The sequence below is a fragment of the Aulonocara sp. 'chitande type north' Nkhata Bay genome, linkage group LG2 (assembly GCF_057382095.1).
Source record: "Aulonocara sp. 'chitande type north' Nkhata Bay isolate Kocher_YH1m ecotype deep benthic linkage group LG2, A_spYH_male_GT1.1, whole genome shotgun sequence".
Taxonomy (NCBI): domain Eukaryota; kingdom Metazoa; phylum Chordata; class Actinopteri; order Cichliformes; family Cichlidae; genus Aulonocara; species Aulonocara sp. 'chitande type north' Nkhata Bay.
Genome location: NC_141345.1, coordinates 28,636,371 through 28,649,239, shown reverse-complemented (window position 1 = coordinate 28,649,239; position 12,869 = coordinate 28,636,371). Strand labels below are relative to the sequence as shown.

General features: G+C 38.3%; 1 protein-coding gene across 1 annotated transcript in view; it reads left to right on the top strand.

Moving 5' to 3' along the window:
• The window catches only part of pcdh11 (protocadherin 11), a 138,133-nt gene that overhangs the window by 89,653 nt on the left and 35,611 nt on the right, over positions 1 to 12,869 (top strand). The window contains exon 6 of the mRNA XM_086258001.1: positions 1,420 to 1,618. Coding sequence (XP_086114127.1) covers positions 1,420 to 1,618 — 199 coding nt within the window. The remainder of the gene's footprint in view (positions 1 to 1,419; positions 1,619 to 12,869) is intronic.

The following is a 12,869-nucleotide window of genomic DNA, read 5'->3' as shown; positions in this document are numbered from 1 at the left end:
TTTGTCACCACCTTGTTGGTGTCTTTAAATTACTTTATAATAAAAGATTTTATGTCTAAGTAGTGATGTGTTTTTTTTTTTCGATAGTTGGAAAAAATGGCTACTGAGTATTGTGTAATTTTACTGGTACTGGAACAAACTAGTCTCTGATACTGTAAAATATCTATGACCTAAAGCCTACAGTGTAAATGATAATTAGTTAAACACCAAGCTCACCCATGAGCCTTACCCTACTTACATGTTAAGGTTAATTGAATCAACATCTTGATATGAAATGGTCTGGTCTGTATTTGTATAGAAGAAATAGAAATGGAAGAAACAGGACTCAACAATCACAGTTTCAATTGATGATAACATTGGTTTAGTGAATCACTAAAGCCTTTTATTCTGTTTGCCCCTTCAGTCAAAAAAGAAAAAAAAATCTCAAGTGTTGCGGTTAACACCATACACATAGTTTTGAGATTTCTGCCCTCACCCCAGCACAATGGCTGTGAGAAGAATTTTGATTGTGGTGCTCAAAGCTTTGATATATTTTAAAAGATTAAACAGTGTTTTTCTGTAGAAGAAATGTCCTTGTTTTTCCAGACAGATCTCACTTTGAAGTATTCATAGGAACTCCTCACTGCTGAATAAAACAGTCTTTAAAAAAAGAAAACAGTTCACTCTGTTCTATGGATTATAAAGAGTACCTTTAACACTACTTCTAGAATGAAGCATTGCTGCCAATATTTCAATGTAATTTCTCAACTCTGTAGTCTCTCTATAGTCAAAACAAAAACTGAGATTTCATTCATCCTTGCAATGGGGTGAAGGTAAAAATCTTAGAGGTGGATATTTCAAAACCTGGACCGATACAGTGGGTTTTATTCATTCAGCAATCAGCCCATTGTTTATGACCACTCACAGGTGAAACAATCATATAGGTTATCTCCTAACAGCAGCACATGTCAGGGTCTGGGATTTATGCGATTTAAGTAAAGAGTGAGCTGTTGTCGTCAAAATGCGGGACCGGGGAGAATGAGGAAGCGTAAGGACCTGAGACGCTTTGACAAAGGCCAGATTGTTTGAGCCAGACGACTGGGTCTAATAACAAGGGCTGTTTGTGTTAAGCTGTGATGAGTGAGAGGAGAACCATAAAATGGTGACAGGGTGTTTGTTGCTGAGGAATGTGGAGCAAGTCTGATCCAGGATGGACTTAAAAGATCTGCTGTCTAGGTCTGTCTTTAGTATGAGAGTAACTACAAATTAAAAAAAAAATGTTCACCCCTTACCTCTTAAACTGCTTACAGTCACTATAATAATGTAGGTTTCTGTATTGTTATTATTATTAGTAGTAGTAGTATGATGATCATGATGTTCATATTAACAGGACAGAAGCGTTTCTCATATAAACATTTCTTATCTTCTGGTGTGCCTCAGACCCAGCGCCGTGTGACGTTCCATCTTCCAGACGGTTCCCAGGAGAGTTGCAGTGACAGCGGGCTTGGAGACCCAGAGCCTAGCATCACTGCCAGTACCACCCAGCCTCTTCCCCTTAGCTTCCCACAAGAGGAGTACTATGAGCAAACATCACCTAACAGCCGGACCGAGGGAGATGGAAACTCAGACCCTGAATCCAGTGAGTAGTATATTTTTGCTAGATCTGACAGCAGGCAAATCCTTTCTTTTATGTTTTTCATTTTTATTATTGTTTGTGCTTTGTGAGGCTGACAGCATAATTTACAAGTGGCCATCTGTGTTTTAAAACAGTACAATTATTTACTGAGATTACAGCTGTGATTGTAATTGTAACAACACAGCTTTGCAAACACTAAACCAGCGGCCATTTTTGTACAAAAAAACCCAAAAACAACTAGCTATGCATGTTGTTTTTGTGAGTTCATTCTTTAAGCAAGCAAAAAAAAATCCAATATTTCGCTACGTACTCATTCTTAGTGTGTTATATTTGACAGTTTTCTTTATACAGATTAAACCAAACACCATCTCAGTCATTTTAAAATATGCAAGTGAATTGGTTTCATTAAAAAAAAGAAAAACACAAGCAGTGATTCTGTCATGGGAAAGCAGAATAAAATAAAAAGGATGTAATTTGCACAATAGTGTGTTTGCTACTTAAAATTTATTTTGTAAGGTTAATTTTTTTTAACTGTTGTCCAGTGTTAAGCTGTACAACGTAATGGGAATTATTCCTCTGAAGTTTTAACTGTGTTGCCAAATTGTATTTTAATGATTCACAAGACAGCTGTCACTCCATGGCTTACTGCCCACTGCTGTTTTCCATAAAACAAGCCTTTTTAAACACAGGGATACACAACTCCTTCCTCATGCATATACATTTTAATAGTTGCTCAAACAAGTTCCAGATGGAAAAAGAAACGTCCTTAAGACAGTGTAGAAAAAAACCAAAACAAAACAAAAAAACTCTGGGTTTTTTCATCAGTGTCAGTGATGAAACACAAGCAGCATACCAGAGATGCTGCTGAAATTATTTCGCCATATATGACAAGACAGCATGAACAAGGCTATTGTGGGTCCCAGTGAATCCAAGTGAATCCGATTTCATTTTCTGGATATAACCCTCCATCGTATATTTCGGACAGGACTGGTGTAGATCTTCACTCTGTTGATTTTCAGTTTTCTGTCAAAATGTGAGACCGTTTTTTCTTTTTCCTATGCAGCATATAAGATCCAAAGAACACTGAAAAATAGATTTCTTTGTATACACCTACATGCAGTAAAGCCATTGTGTCATTGTTGTAAGTGAGACAAGAGTCCCTGGTGTCTCCCCAGCATCTGGGCTGACAGGTTTGGGGCCTGGGTGTCAGTGTGAGTGTGATTGTGAACGCTTGTGTTAGGTATTAAACAAAATGGGCGACATTGTGGTGATGGCCTTCTGTTCATGGCAAGATTGTGAAGTTATAACAAGACATTTTTGTACGTTTAAAAAAACAGTTTTCACACATCTGTACACATGCATTTTTATAAATGCATGCAGCACATCTCCTTCCCCAGCTGTTCTCTATAATGTATTCACCATGTTGACAGTAGTGATTCATATGTGATTCATTCGAATAGTGAGGCAATTGCTCATGATTCCATTAATATACAGAGACATAAACATCTCATACTTCATAAACTTGCTCAAATACTCCACTTATTACCCACTTTCCCTCTGGGGTAATATTTGTTGAAGTGTCTTAGCTTTAGACAGAAGACCATACTAATGTAATAAATGCATGTGTACTTTTACAAATTGCTGCATGAAAAATCCTAGTGAGTGCTGTATCGGAGTCTAATATAAGTAGTTGGATATTAGAAAAGCTATTTCTAGTTATTTGACCACAAAGTCACGCGTAATACTGTATTAAAGTCAATATAGTTCTAACAGATAAATAGTAAAGGCAGGGAAGAGGAGAATGGATCATTTTCAAAGCTAATGTGCAAGCCATATAAAGCGATTTGATTAATATGCATCTTGTGTAATTTAGCAGAACCTTGATGAGTTTACAGGCTCGAGGAAATTACAGGAAAATCTCATTTTAATTCCTATAAAATAGATCTTTCATAAACCATGCATTTCCACCTAAAACCAAGAGTCTTTTTCATTTGCTTTTGGATGCTACCGATTCAACACACAACACACTTGCACATCATTTCAAGGCAGAGTGAAATTCACCTGACTCATCGAGCTCCATTTTCTTCTTTCAGAAGTTAAGTCAGATAAACTCTGACTCTGTGCAGCTCAGTTCAAAAAGAGAGATGGATCCTGTGCACGTTGACTGTCTCAGAGATGAGTGTGTTGGTGACAGAGGGGGGCCTAAGATGGATTAGATATGGTTTTATCAATGAGCACCAGGCTGGCATGGCAGTGGCAATCTCTTATCGTGTCGTCTCAATTTGTAAAGCAGAAAGAACAAGGAAAAGTGTAAAGAGGAGAGAGGAGATGGAATGACTCCAAGTGAAAAGTGAGAAACAGAGCTGAGAGATTGAAAGACCCGAGCAACAGTGGAACGAGAGAATTTCGAGAGTCAAAAGCAGTGTTGTTTCTTAAAGGTGCTTCAGCTAGAACCTGAATGTCAACTTGCTCTGAATAATTGTCTGTGCCAAAGGCAAGCCATGTGGCCTTCTTATGACAATGAATTTCTCAACTCCTCTTTAAACCTGCATCTTTATTAGACCACCCTCTCTCACCCTCTCTTGATATAAAGTCCATATGACATTTTATGTTTCTATTATTTATGAGTAAGGCGGCTGTTCATTTTATGGGTTCTTGCCTCCCCCTCCAGGCTTATTTCACCACCCCGCCATCAGTCTTAAGCTGTCGCCTCTCTTGTCACACATTATTTCGAAGATTTTGTTAGTTCTTCTTCTGTCTCGACAAATATATAAAAAGTCCTAATTAACATCATTTGCACGTACGTTTTTATGTCAGAGCTGTATACATCAAACAGCTGGCAAGTGCAAAACTATACAATCAGAACAATTAAACATGGTGAATAGTTCAAAATGGGACATACATGTAATTCTTTGCTTTGGCATCTACACTATGTTTGTGGGTAGCGTGAGCATACTCTTGATCTGTCAACCTGTGTGGACACTGACATATTTCTGTGTTAATTTTTAACCTCACTTTTTATCTGCTTCACTTTTTTTGTGGTAACCTGTGCCGTTAAGCATATGTTGTACTAATGATGACCTGAAAGGCTTTTGAAGAATGATGGGAATCATCATGTCGCGAGCAGCGATCAGTGCTAAGCCCTCAGACAAAGTGGGGCAAAGTGGGAGCAAATCCCTGAGTCTAAATCCCTCACATTTTTCAAACTATACACAATTTTGTTCTCCGGACGATTTGTAATATACTTATTTCTTTCTCCTGTTGTTGGAGTTGAGGGATTTAGGAGCTTGTACTTTTGCCCACTTACAAGCAGCTCAGCAAAGGCAGTTCCGACGAAGTGCATTAGCCTCTGGAAGGAACATGAAATATCTGCACAGCACAGTGCCGTATCTTAATCTGTGGCATATGGCTTTCAAATGACCAGCTTACACCTTGTCTGTCTAAGATCTAAATCTGCTATTAAAATAAGCCAATCCTTTTTAAATACTCCAAATGTAATACGATTACAGTTCTGAATGTGTTGCAATGCATTCTGTATAAATCTAAAAAAAAAAAAAAAAGTAATTACTCATCAAATCAGAGATTTCAATCATTATTTTTTGTGTGATGTTTACTTTAACATTTTTGGGGGGTCTTTTATGGCACATTCTATAATTCCTGTGATACCAGCAGACAAATAATCTGATTAAAGGCTTGCAAAGTTCATACTTTCTGGGGGTTACATTCTCAACTCTTTGATTTCTGTAGGTCCAAAATTTTCATAATGGCTCTCAGACTGAGTTTCCAGTTGGCTGATTTACAACTGCCCTTTTCTTGTCTTTGGAAAAGGCCACTTGACTTGATCTAGTGTGCCAAACACGTTGGTACCACTTGAATTTTTAATACTTCTCTAACCTCCAACTCTACTCAGTATGTCTGGCCGCCCATTCGCTTGTGCTGAGATTGGAATTCAACTGTCTAGACACAATCTGCCAGCAAATAAAGGGATTTAATGAGGAAAAAAATAAGTTTGTGGGTGATTGGGACTGTGCATTACGAAAAAGTATAACACTACAGTTTATCATTAAAAGCAATAGTTTAGCACATCATTATGTGACAGCAGCAACATTACAGTGTTCAGTACAGTTAGCTGCATTAATTATTCATATGAGCCGGATCTCGGTTTCACTTTGAGGGTTCTCATATGCAATTAGAAGTAATGAATGTGCTTCTTAATTACATTCATTTGTGCAAATTTCCATTCCCCATTGAATTTTTTTCTGTGGAAACATTGTGACACTGACCAATGGCATATCATTTGCAATGTGACTAAATCCATTCAGCATAGAACAATTAGCTGTAATTAGTGTTACAATGTCATGAGCGACCAGGGGGAAAGACTAAGCTGACATGCAAGGGAGAAGAGGGCCCTTGTTCAGAGAGTTAAAAGTCCAATATTGTAGCAAGAGCCAGATAATTGGCTGACCACAGGTTAGAAAGATGATGAACTGTTGTAAGAGTAGTTTTTTTTTTTTTTTCAGCTTTTATGTGCAAGGTTGGCTGAGCAGGCATTCTCTTTGATAGCAATGCCACACTTACTTTAGCTGCCAATGCAACCTTTTACTTTTGCCGGCCCATCTCATCATCTGCTGCTGACAAATGAGCAGCTTCACAGGAGTAATTAAGAACCAAGTGCCTTGCTTAAGGGTACATCGCTGGTGGTTGAAGGATGGGAAGAAGGATTACCTTACATATTGTCATGTTATCTGACTTATTCTGGCAGCAGTGTGTATATTTAATTCATACCGCACATAAAATGGTAATGCAGCCTATTCCTTCTCTTGCAGTTATCCCACAATCTGCAAGATAACTTCTTCAGACTAGTTTTTCTTTCACATCATTTGCACCAGTTTGCTTCCTGCTATATATTTCTCCACGATATAAATAAATAAAAGCCTTTGTGCCTTCTGGCTCCCAGAACTTTTTTTTACAGCTGCCCCAGTGGGCCTGCAACAGAGCTAAATGAAGCAACAGTGAATATTAACCTACATAGATTGGACCTTTCCTTTCAAGATGATTTTAGGTGCTTTTTCCTGCATTTTCTGATCACTGGGGGTCTAGAACTAAGTTGGAAAGGGGATTTAAATGGACTCATCTGTATCCTTCTCATCCAACTGGGATTTGGTGGAAGTGCTCAGTTGTCAGAGGTGAGGTGGAGGGGAACCCTTGTTTTATCTGGTTCAAATGCCACACCAGTTGTCTTGGAGAGAGAAAGAGACGAGCTATTGATCTGGAGGAGTCAACTCAGCTCACAGAAATCTCTCTCCACCCTCCTTCAAACAGCTGAAAAGTGTCATGTTAGAAACCTCCTTTTCCACAGTATTAGGGCCTGTTCTTTGTTGGCCTGCCAAAGTCTTCTGTGAAGTTGAGACAGGAGCTTTCTGGTGCAATCAGACAGAACTTACCATGAAAGATCTCGAGAGTGGCAGTTGTAGATTTAAGACATTTTAACAGCTCTACATATTGAAAGTTGAGCATGTTATTAGAGCTGAGAGCTGCAAACTAACTGCATATTATCCACAAGATATTAGGTAGATATATTTTTAGTACACCACTGACTTGAAGTCCTAACTATGTGCTTTATGTGGATAAATGTACTTTTTTCAACTATTGTAGGGGATTATATTTCTGTTTTAAATGAAAAAATGTTTGTGTTATTATTGGATCCTTTGATACTTTTATTTCAGCATCTGTGAAAAAGGCAATAGGCAGCTGATTTTTTATTTTTTTTTAATGTTTAATTTCACTATGAAATAAATGCTAATTGCACAATGTAGTGGCTATAGAATCATGAGACCATCCCCTTTTAGGTTGGTTCCCCATAAGCCTTTTTTTTCCACTATGCTATTCTGTCTGCCACTATGTATCAACATACGCAGGGAAAATGTGAGGCACAGTTGTGCAACCCAAATAGGTAGAGGAGAGTGGATTTTTTCCCCCAGTACCTATTGGCAGCTTTCCCCAGGTAGCTGAAATGGTGGATGGTGAAACAAAAGCAGTTACTGTGGAAACTCTACCTAGAAAAATAAAAACAGCCTGGTTGTCAGGGGAGGAAGGCAAAGAGGGAGAGTGATATAAACCGAAAGTAAAACAAAAGTGATCATGACTGGTTTACACTCATTGAGCTCCAGGGCTTTGGAGCAGTTCAGAACCAACGTACACTTAGTATTATTTTAACTAGATCACCAAAAAAAAAGAAACAAACAAAGAAAAAGAACATTATATTTGTCACAGTGACACAAGGAAGGCTCGTCTTCTTGCACATTTATGCATGAGCGTCCTCAGAATGAAATTTTTGAGAGAAAAATAAAAATATTGGCATGATACAGTGTCTGACTGTCCAAAAGCTCCTTTTTCAAACTGACTCAGCAGCACTGTGATACGAGTGGGTTTTTGAAAGACGTACACAATTAAAAAACGTATTTGAAAGTTCTTAACATGTTCAGTATGTCTTATGTCTGATTTGGGAAGGAATCAATAGCTGCCAAGTTTGATCGTATCTCTGGACAATGTATTCTGAACTCGGCAGGGCTGGAGAGAGACTTCAAACAAGGATAGCCGCTCAAAGGCCCCAGCCAGCAATCCACTTTGTTCCATTTCACTGACTCTGTGATTCCCAAACTGGAATATGGCTCAGGCTGCATATAAAACCTGTAAAATATTGTGTTTGAAAGAGGTGAGTGTTGTGAGTCGATTCCATAGCTGATTTGGTCTCAGTATTATCAAACATGAATCATCAAAAGCAAAAACAACACACTTGAAGTAAAAAATCTGCGAGCTATGTATTTGATGATAATGGTGTCTGGCATATGCATGGTGCGATTAGCTGTAGGTTTTTATAGTCATATATTTTAGTCTGGTTGGAAATAAACAACCACTAAGCCTTGTCTTGAGCTTCTGGTCAGAGCTCCTCAGACAATAACCAAGATGAATTTTTAAATTCGGAAGAAAACCTCATCACACATTTGGATCCCACAATGCTCCAAACATTTCCTAAGATCTCTCCTTCAAGTATGATGACCTGAGGTTACACCTGACTGTAGAGCAAGAACTTCTGAGTCCCTACAGAAGCAAGAGGAAAACATGGGAAGCTATAAAATATGGATTTGCTAATATTTTATTCAACTTAATTAGATACAGATAGCTTTCACAAAAATCCCAAATGTAGATGACGTTAAAAAAAAAAGGGAAAGATGTAAAAGTGAAAAATAATATCACCTCTGCACCAACCTGCAGCATTTGATTGTGCAACCAACGCTACATTCAGTTCAAATTGGCATGCTGGCTGCACTGTTTTAGCACCTCTGCTTTGACTACAGAAAATAATATTTACATATCCAGTCACTAAAACATAGGTAAGCAGTGTCTGGCCAGTGAAATTTAACTTCTTGGGTCTCAAAACCGTGTTCTGTCTGATTAAAAAATAAATAAATAAATAAATAAAACAAAGCAAGATGGATTAGCTACTGCTCTTTGATGGGAAACTGATAGGAAGACCAGAACTGTCCCAGCAAACATCGTTGAAATATTTGACGTCATTTCTATGGTCAAAATCGTCACATCACAGGTCAAATCAGACCTTTTCTTACAAAGTGAGAAATACTGGCAAGGAAGAAATGACATGTTTTAGCCTTTGTTTTATTTATTTATTTATTTATATTTTTAAACAACAGCTAATAAGGTTAGTACTACAAACTGGTTGCACAAAGTTTAGAATCTTTTAATATTCTTTTAATAAAAATAAACAATAATTTTATGCCATTTATAGTTTTTTACATATAAATTCTATTTCATTTGTTGCACAGTAATTAACAGCAACTCTTATGATTAGCCCCTCTCTGTCCATAATGTCGGGAAACAAAAGCAGGATAAGCTCGGGATTGCTATTATTTAAGATAAGATAAGATAAGATAACCTTTATTAGTCCCACACATGGGAAATTTGTTTTGTCACAGCGGGAAGTGGACAGTGCAAAAGTTATGAGGCAAAAATTAGGATACAATAAGAATAAATACAGTACACAACTGTACAGAATAGAATAAAATAAAATACTATATACAGTAGAATAAAATAAAATAAATATACAATAAGATAAAAATAGAATACAAATACAAATGCTATATACAACTGAGTAAAAATACAACGATGACAGAAAGGATTATTGCACTTAGTATTATTGCATATGTATGGATGTGTGTGTTTGATCAGTTAAAGTCTTTATTATGGAGTCTGACAGCAGTGGGGAGGAAAGACCTGCGAAATCTCTCCGTCCCACACCGTGGGTGCCGCAGTCTCCCACTGAAGGAGCTGCTCAGTGCTGTCACAGTCTGCTGCATGGGGTGGGAGATGTTGTCCAACAGTGATGACAGCTTAGCCACCATTCTCCTGTAACTCACCACCTCCACTGGGTCCAGAGGACATCCTAGAACAGAACTGGCCCTTCGGATCACCCTGTTCAGTCTCTTCCTGTCCCCAGCAGAGATGCTGCCGCCCCAGCAGACCACACCATAAAAGATAGCAGAAGCCACGACAGAGTCATAGAAGGTCTTCAGGAGTGGGCCCTCCACTCCAAATGACCTGAGTCTCCGCAGCAGGTACAGCCTAAACACAAAGAGCTCATAGGAAAAGTGCTGAACCCAATGACAAGAGTGTTCACGTTCGACTTACACTTTTGCAGTTGTGTTTTCTCTTTTTCCTTTTCATTGATTCTACCAAGTTTCTTTTCCTTTTCATTTTGGCTATTTAGTTTTAGTATTGTTCACAAAAAAATCTGAAGATCCCATTTCTGTTCTGGAAGGAAAGACAAATCCCTTTGAGTTTAGAAGGTCATGCCTTAAAAATCTGCTAAATCTAACATGTGGCGCTACCTGCTGTGGTGACCCCTTGTGAATAAGAGACCAGCCGAAAGTAACTTTATTCTAATGATTAAAGATATAGTAGGAAAAAAAATTGAACACAGAATTCCTTAGGAGCTTTCATTTTTGAACTATTTTTCAACCATGATTAGACGCCAAGAAAAGACCACCAGCTGACAGTTATTTAGCATTGAAATTTGGGTTGTTTTTTTTTTTTTTGGGGGGGGGGGGTCGTGCCCTTGGCTCACCTTTCACCACTCTTAAATCACTTACGATGTGCAAATTATTATACACATGTGCAGATGCTACTTAGCAGTAGGAAGTAAGTTAGCAAATTACTCTGTGATTTATTATCTCGATAGATAAGTTGTATGTTGCTAATCACCTTGGCAAAGTGTGGTGCCGCACACAAGCACGATCACCATTTCTGAATTACGCTGCATGCCATACCACCGGTTCTCATTGAAATTACAATAAATAATTGTGGGTGTTGCTTCCCCTGTGAAAAGCGCATGGCATTTTTTCTCTTCCCACACAGCACACCTCTCCTTCTTTCTCCGCGTCCCTTCCTTTAAGATATTGCTGCATATTAAAATGCATGGTCTCATCCCATTCTCATTTTTCACATGCAGTCGGTCTCAAGGATAAGGATGGCCTCTGCTCAGAAGGACTTATTGACCAAAATAACTGTGCATCAATATGTCTCCTGGAGGCTGAGCAGACCACAGCATCACATGAGTTGTATTTTCACCAACTCTCTCAGCCTTTAATGTCATTGACCTGGGTTGTCCGGATACTCTGCATGCAGTACACCAATAGCGGGCTAGAAGCATATGGCAAAGACGTCTTAAAGCTTCATTGTCCTAAAAAGAGCACAATTATTTACACATCAGGGGAAGCTGAATAATAGAAGTGTTCTGACAGATGAGAAAAATGAACATTAAGCAGATATTTACTTGAAGAACAGCCTGCTGTGACTAAAGTAAAATTATATTGCGGCTTTTCTCTGCCTTATTTTCCAATATGAAAGCGTTATGAGATTAACTGCAGTTTTGATTAGATTCAATTTACAGTGATAGCTTCAGCATTGCAGCAATGACATCAATGATATGATGACAGACGGCTACAACTATGATGCCATCTGTCTATATTTCACGTATTAGCATATTTCTGCTAAAATGTGTCATTCACAAGAAATGCAATATTTTTCTGTGAAATCATTAATTTCACAAGCACAAGCATAAAACTGCAATAAATTTCATGCTTAACAGTACTCATACACATACATACCCAACTGATTTCTGATGAAGTTACCAGCTTTTAATCGAGTTGGCTGAAATATAATAAAAATATATTTCTATATGGTAAAGAATACAGGTTACAGTATGTTTTGAAATTGTATTCTGAATTAACACAATCATTTAATCCGGGTGTTGAATGCACAAGCATGCTTGGGATTACTCCACTGCATTATATGGAACCTAACCACGCTCAATCAATGTATACACCGACTGGTTGATAAATTGGTATTCATGGAGATGTGGAACCCCTCACATGCTGGTAATACTGATGCATGGAGTCAGAGTGTGGTGAGAAACGACGGAAGAAGTTGTACTGAATGAGTGCAAGAAAAAAGAGAGAAGAAAGAGAGTGAGGCTTTCAGATAGGACAAGGGGGTTGATCTTCAGCTAGGCCCTCCAGGACATGTTCGGCCTAACAGAAAATGACAGTGGAGTTCAAGGAGGCTTGACACTGAACACATAAACCTGATTGTTGTGTACTCTATGCTGCAAGAAAGCTGAGGCATTCATCACATCCACCATCACAAGTTTGTGGTGCACTTCTGCCCGTGCTCTTTGTGAGGCATCTGTGGGGACCTCAAGGCAATGTAGCACTCGTGAGCAGTCTGCCACTCCATGCATGCAGAAGCAGACCTGGTGCACAAAATACTTGCCAGAAGCTCCTGCGAGCAAGCAGACAGACTGTGTGCTGTTGTCCCCATTTCCCCCTGACACCTGCATGATTGCATTGATTTGTCCTTATTCTATTTAGCCAGATGTCCCACTGGATTTCAAGCGTCAAACATCTGTCATCCTGACTAATTCAAAAAGAAAAAATAATATTGACAATTTCCAGGATTTTGTGGAAATTGTACTACTTCTCTGGATTATTATTCCATTTATAAGATATTCAGGCTAAAACAGCAAAACATAACACCAGTGGTTGCTGAAAAACAAGACACCCTTTTATTTTATTTTCCATTTAGACATCTCAACACTCTTCAAAGTTCTAAAATATTCTTTTACTGTAAACAGCGTATCCGAAGTATTTACTGACATAAATGCGGTTCTTTGGATGTA